Source organism: Vicia villosa, unplaced genomic scaffold (assembly GCF_029867415.1).
Source record: "Vicia villosa cultivar HV-30 ecotype Madison, WI unplaced genomic scaffold, Vvil1.0 scaffold8, whole genome shotgun sequence".
Taxonomy (NCBI): domain Eukaryota; kingdom Viridiplantae; phylum Streptophyta; class Magnoliopsida; order Fabales; family Fabaceae; genus Vicia; species Vicia villosa.
Window position 1 is genome coordinate 1,936,516 of NW_026706811.1, and position 7,085 is coordinate 1,943,600.

At 34.9% G+C, this 7,085-nt stretch overlaps 1 protein-coding gene across 1 annotated transcript; it reads right to left on the reverse strand.

The window, feature by feature from the left end:
• Positions 1 to 3,941: 3,941 nt before the first annotated feature.
• On the reverse strand, positions 3,942 to 6,465 carry LOC131643240 (uncharacterized). Its single transcript, XM_058913391.1, has 11 exons — positions 6,328 to 6,465; positions 6,164 to 6,244; positions 5,807 to 5,925; positions 5,601 to 5,728; positions 5,416 to 5,506; positions 5,325 to 5,343; positions 4,939 to 5,096; positions 4,719 to 4,839; positions 4,467 to 4,637; positions 4,187 to 4,246; positions 3,942 to 4,106 (listed from the first exon to the last, which is right to left on the reverse strand). The coding sequence occupies exons 1-11, from the start codon at positions 6,463 to 6,465 to the stop codon at positions 3,942 to 3,944; spliced, it is 1,251 nt and encodes a 416-aa protein (XP_058769374.1).
• Between the last annotated feature and the right edge of the window lie 620 nt (positions 6,466 to 7,085).

The window sequence follows — 7,085 nt, forward strand, 5'->3', positions numbered from 1 at the left end:
TATATATATATATATATATATATATATATATATATATATATAATATATAAAAGTAAAAGATTTTATGTAATTAAAAAGAAAAAAATTAGAAAACTTAGCTGGCGATCTGGTGTGGCGCAGGTATGAAAGTCTATGATGCACATGCAGGCTTTGGTCCATTGGATGCAACGTTAATGAAATCTGACGGCTAGGAAACGAAGGCGCATGGCATGATGGTGAGTCATAAAACACAAGATCCCAAGGTTTGCAAGAAACACGCGCGCCCTTTTCTGATTCAAATGGGCCAATGACTCCCCGCCACCTCATCATCTTCTTCAGGGAATTTCTGCAATACGTCTTTTACAGCGCATATTGCACATGCGCTATAAAAAGCTCTATTTTTAACACCTGCACAAAACAGCGAACACGACCAAAACACAACAAAAATATGGCGCACCCCTACCAACACGATCGTCTGGTTCATGCGAACTCAACCATGACCACCTCGTAACCTAATTTTACCTGGAACGGAGAACCCTAATTCGAAGCCGAAACCCTAACAATGGTGATTTGTTCATAAACGCATCACAACACACCAAACTTTCCAGAAACAACAATCATAACATTCTAAACATGAATATGCCATTAATTTTGAGTATTGATGCTTGTACGATGCAAATCGATATAAAATAAAAATTGACAAACCGTTGGGTGTATGTGCGTGTTCTTGAGGTTCTAAGCCTTGCTATTGATTGGAAAAGCTTCCTTGGAGGTCCAGGAATGTACTGCAATCGATGAATGCCCCTGAATAGCCTTGTAATCCAGAATTGAAACTTAAGTTTTTCTTGAATTTTAAAACTCGGGTTTATAGTTCTTGGCTGCAGAATTCGTGAACCCCTGATCTGAGCATGTTTGAGGTACTTATAGGATGGCATTAGGTCAATAAAACTTGGCAAAATCTTGTATCTTTGATTTTCAATTTTGGAAATGTGATTTGAAATATATTTCTAAAATAAGCCAATATCAATCTTTCTCAATCCCATTCTTTTGTCACTGATTTTGCACTGCATATTTGCCATTTATGAGATTATATTTGATTGGAATCAAAACAAATGAAATCTCCTACCAATTTTATTGTTTTATATAGTTAATTTAAATGATAAAAATCATAAAAATAAATAATAATAAAACACATAAAATAATAGGTGACTTGTCTTGGGGAGTGCATGGGCTCAAAGTGAAGATTGGATTAATAGAACATAGGCCCATTTGGAAAATTTTGGATTTTGGGACCTTTTCTTTTTCACATTTTTCCCTTGAAATTGCTCGACTTCAACAAGGCCTATCTCTCTCAATTTCTGAGGTATGGAAGTGTTCTAGGACTTTTTAGAAACCTTAGAGAGTCCTATAACCAGTGTCTTTGGTCTTATATCAAAATAATTTTCCATGCTCCTTGTGTGTCCTTTTGAAAAAAGTGACTTTTTGTTGACTTTTGAAAAGGACCTATAATGTTTTGGCCTATATCTCTCAAATGAAGCATTTTTAGACTTGACATGTGAGAGACAAAGTTGTAAAGAATTCAATTCCCTTCAAAATGAGCTTTAGATGGGAAATTTATGATGTTCCATGTGGAAGTTATGGCTGGTCAAAGTTCAGTTGACTTTTCCTAAGAAAACCCTAATTTAGAAACTTTTTGATTTGTTGATTCTTGATCTTTCCTTGGTGAACCATGATCAATTCTTGATCAAATGGTGAATGATACTTTAATATGAGGATCTTGACAAAAAATCAGGAGTTTTGACTTTACTTTGACCACAGTTGACTTTTAGGTTAACCTAGTCGACTGTTGACTTTCTGAACAATTTAGTGACCAATCATTTGAGCTGAGACTTGATACTTGTCATGGAGATGATGTGAGATATATTGAGCCATATGAGACGCCTTGGAGCCATTGATTTACTGATTTTCCTTTGAGTAAGCCAAACCCTAGTTTCTAAGCCTTGCATAGGAGAGTGTGTCTTGGAGCTTTATGTGTTGACTTGAATTTGTATAAGAGAAATAGTATGGGCAAATTTTGGGGTATGACAATAATGATTTCAGGTATGAGCAGTTAGTTTTATTTCACGTTTGTATTGCCGTACAAAATAGGGTATATTGATACACAAAATATGGTAGTGTGGTAATAACAGTTAACAGCATTTAGTGATGGGTGTAGTATCAATATAGTTTAATGTTGTATTATGTGTGATATTTGTCAAGAAATCAAATGCGACTGAATGACTATTGTGGTTTTTTATTGTGGGATTATATAGTTAGTTTTTGTTTTATCCAGTCTGTGTATAACCCGTGGTTGCTCGGTATATAACTATTGCTTAGTAAAGAATGCTTCATATGTGGTTTGTTTTTAATCCATATTTGATGTTGGAACAACAATGATCAGGCAATGGAAATCATAGAAGAATTGGTAAAGGAAACAGGGTATGATCCTAAGGTGGAAAGAAAACGCAGGAACAAACAGCGCAATGTAACCCCTGGTCGTGTTGTGTCGAATGTTGATGTTGGCACACAAAATAGCGCAAGTGTTAAAAGCATTCCCAATGCAGGACCTACAAAGGTAAAAGAGGAAACAACAGACATTGACACAAATGAAATCAAAGTTTCAGAAGTTGGGAAAGCAAGTGGATCAAAAGAGGGTAAGAAAGGAAGGCGTAAAGTGGTGAAAAAAGTAAAGGTCGGTACAGACATTACTGTAGACAGTTCTACAGGTGCTCAAAATTTTTTCTGGAACACTCATGTTACAAATGCTAAATCTACACAGCAGAATGTAATGGTAAGGAGATATTTGAATATGATCATCATGTTATTGAAAATGTAAATAGTGTATAATGTTAATAGTTTCTTTATTTCCTGTATGCAGCATTTCCCTAAGGAAATCGCCAAAAGATGCCTCTGTCGCTTTCAAGATGAAATTAACCTGCTGGATGTGAGAACGAAGAACATTGTTACCTGTCAGGTTCACAAAGCTAATAGAATGGGAATACCCCAGCCATATGAAAAGTACATAGCCCTGGGATGGTACGAATTTGCCAAATCTCTTAACCTGCATAATGGGGATACAATAGTGTGGAGTATGCTACGATTCTCTCCGTATATCTACGTGAAGGTTGAAAGACAATGAATCAACTACAGCTATCAGCTAACCTTATACTATAGCTGAATTTTAATGGTTATATTATATGTTGGGAATGCTATTTTGGTACATTGTGTTTTATACATTCTGCTGCATGTTATTATTTTGTAAGCACCTTATCCAAAATGGTAACACACTAATATTTTGTCTATTTGAAGATCTAATGTATAATCGTTTCCAGGACAAATTTTGGAAGTTCTCCTATTATATTCTATTAATCCGCTCTGATATGCTGTTAGTTAAAATGAAATATGTCCCATAATATTGAATGAACATTATACTAAGATCAGTCATAAAATTACTTATTGATAGTTAACATAGTTAAATGTTAAAAGTTTTGGTGTTTCTTTGTGAGGCACAATCAATGTTTCAATTTACAATGTAATGAAAGAATGCTTAGGTTTTGCAAATCCAAACAAACTGTTCTTCGCGATATCATTATTTTAACTACATGCAGTAGAATATTCATTAGTATATTGTCGAAATAATAAAAAAGCAAGGCCCCGTTATAAGAAGTACAGTTAGAATGGAATGAACGATATATGTTCAAAAAGAATCAAAATAAGTGATAATAGTATATATAATATGTAGTTGAATTTGAATCATTTGAATATAATAAGACACACAAACCATAGACATCCTTAAATCAAAATGAACATAACAGAAGCACATGGCCAGTATTCATGCACTAATTATTACAGAAAACGAAATCACACACATGGTTAAAAGCAAAGGAAACTAACATCCAGACACACACTAAATAACAATAGATCTAATCAATCTTCTCCATTTTAATTATCTTCTTCAGCTTGTTTGATGACAGTTCTCCATCATGTAATCCCTCCAAATCAGTGGATTCACTTGATGCAGCAGGAAAATGCCTCTTACCAGGAGGTGTGACAGCATCAGGCTTGTGCTCAGAAGTAATTTCCAGCTCCTGCAAGATAACGATGAAGACTATTAGTTAGGAATATTGATATAAATGTAAGTAGGTAAGTGTGTTGCAGTGGAACTTACCGTAACCAATTCACAGTCTTCATTGGCATCTGTTTTAGCCTCATCAACACTCTCTTTAATCTATATATAGTTAAACACAGTTTTCAGTATAATATAATCACAGGAAAAGTAAAAAAAGGCATACACAGTTTAAAATTTCTACCTCCAGAGTCTCAGGTATTACAGTGTGGATTGGTATAGGTTCCTTGAGAGTTTACCAAAGAAAATCAAAATCAGGCAAAAGATTGTTATAATATGAAGTCTTCTTTTATAAAATGAATGACAGTTTATAAGAGCTGACCTCATCTGTTCCCCATTTTTCCTTAAGTTGCTGGATAATAGGATCATTTTTTATAATCATAACGACGGAACAGTTCTTCCAGCGTGGATACCACTTAACCTTCATAGCCATTTCCAATTTCAACAGCTGATCAAGTGCTAACGGGAAGTCCAGTGGATCAGTAATTCCAGCCTATTTAAACAACCGGCCGTATTAGTGTACGCAAAGTATCGGAAAGTACATTCTAATTCGTCTGCACAATATAAATATAACCTGAATCATAGTGTTACGAAGTTGGGATGTAGATAAACCCAAAAGCATTTCACATTCCCTATTCCAGAAGACAAAATTGTAACTTTTGCCCCCATGAGTAACCTCAATCTCAATCTTATACCTGAACATCATAAGAAGTCGTTCCGTTAAAAAAGCAAACAACATAAAAACGACACAAACATGACAGAAACAACATATATTAGGTGAGAACAACTAAAACCTAAGGACTTCAGCCATGGTTTCATGACCAGCTTCACACTCAAATGGGGGGCTGTCCCCACGCGCTATAGATTGACATATATGACAGGCACGATAGTACCATCCAAATGGAGACGCAACTAATAATTTTGTTGTAGCGACAGTAGCACAAAATGTAATCTGGACAAATAGTAGTCAATATCAGAAATTTGGTTCACACTAAATGATGAGCTTATAATTATTATAATATACAAAAATAGAAAGACATACATCCGTAAGTTGAATAATCTCAGCAATAGGTAAAACAACAACCTTTGAAAATAATTTTTGCACAGGAGTCAGTTGTTGATTTTCAGAACTCTGGGAGGAAGATTAGGAATTCCCTCCGAGTTGATCAGACAGGGTTACCCTGCTCTCCGCAGGCATTCTGCAGATCATGGATCATTATCAAAGTCATGAATAAAATAATTGCACATAATGCATGATACTATCAACATACCTATCAATGAAGTCTTTCATGACAGGAAAATCAGCATCAACACATAAAAGGGTGACATTGTAGGTGTTTGTCACAGACAGAGGATACTTTCCTGCAAATTCAAATTATACCTTGTCAATGGATTTATCACAGATTTTGTAGTTTTAGAATTAACTTAAAATGATTTAAATAAGTCATGGAATAACCTTCTTCTTTCACTTTGGCATACTGAAGCAACACAACTGTAGGGAGTGATGCAGCAACCCTAACTTTGTTAAACCTGATGAACTGATCCGCGTATGATTCCCACAGAGTACAGTTCAACATGTTGTTGCTAAACCATGATCACAACACATTAGGATATATCACATGATTCATATATCAGGGAGTCTTATGTATAACAAAAACAAACCTGTGGTCACGCAACATCATGCTAATTTGCTGCTTCTTTGCGCCCGACTCAGTTTGTGCATAACCAATACTATCCACCATTCCAACGACATCTGAAATAAATCCATTAATTTCATACAGCTAAAAGGCATCAAAACATGAGATAATAAAACAGCAAAAAACTATACTCACGAATCACGACATGTTTGTCAAACTTCCCTGTTATGATGTCCGAAAAACTTGTAAAATAAATCGATTTCGGGGGTATCTCATGCTTGTCTTCATCAAGAACAGACGTTCCAGCAGTAAACTTAATCATATATTTGTGTCTTGATGCCCTGAACGCCAGAACATAAGGCACCACCTTAAAATTAGATACAGCATAAGTATGCCCTAATAGGCATTTTTCGGTGAACACCGACACATGTGGTGTTGGAACAACAGCATGAATATTATCTCCCTGCGCCAGAAACCAAAAAATGTTTCAAATTATACAAACATACGTAAATGATAAACATACACAAACATAAACAGGTTAATCACCAATTTGTCAACAAAGATCATTTCAAAATGTTCCTTGTTGTTGGACACAACATTCCATCTGTGGTGAATCCTAACAACAATCTTCCAAAGCTCTTTTCCATCGTTGATCTCTGATATTCTCTCAACAGGCCTTGACATGATCAATCAAATTCACACTGCATTGAATTATAACCGCAGAAGTTAGAAAGCATGGAAAGAGAAGAATGAAAGTGACTGATAAATAGGCAAGGCATTTAAACAGGTCATTACTGCGCATTGTGTAGTTTGGAACATGGATAGGCACACAATGATGAACCATGCGTAACTGCAACAACATCAGAAGCTGGGTGGGTGAAACTCCCACAACAATAACTGCCGCAGCCCACCATGCAGATGAATGATCAGAAAATCAGTGTTAACCGCCGAAGCTGATGTGGAATTATCACAGAACAGATGCTAATGTGGATAGGCTAAGAATTGCTCAAATGGTAGACTCTTCTTATATGATAGATGAAGTAGTGAAAGTGATTAATGAATTATAAGTAAAATAATTGGCTAATAACATTACATTTTTGTGGTTAATACAGTTGTGTAGTAGGTTAATGACACAATTTTACATTGTATTATAAAATAAATTTTAAAAATAATATTTTTTTAATTTTTTTTATTTTAAAAATAATATTATTTTGTTAAAAAACATTGTTCACCGTATAAATACGGTGAACAGTTTATACATTATACGGTATAGGTATTGGTGTAAAAAGGGTGTAAAAATAACA

What these genes read in the sequence shown, in the direction of transcription:
- LOC131643240 (XM_058913391.1), bottom strand. Translation starts at nt 6,465, where the DNA reads ATGTCAAGGCCTGTTGAGAGAATATCAGAGATCAACGATGGAAAAGAG. An exon ending in TGATCTTTGTTGACAAATTG is followed by an intron (nt 6,245 to 6,327) that starts GTGATTAACCTG and finishes TTTCTGGCGCAG; the next exon opens with GGAGATAATATTCATGCTGT. An exon ending in AAAAATGGGGAACAGATGAG is followed by an intron (nt 4,247 to 4,466) that starts GTCAGCTCTTAT and finishes AACTATATATAG; the next exon opens with ATTAAAGAGAGTGTTGATGA.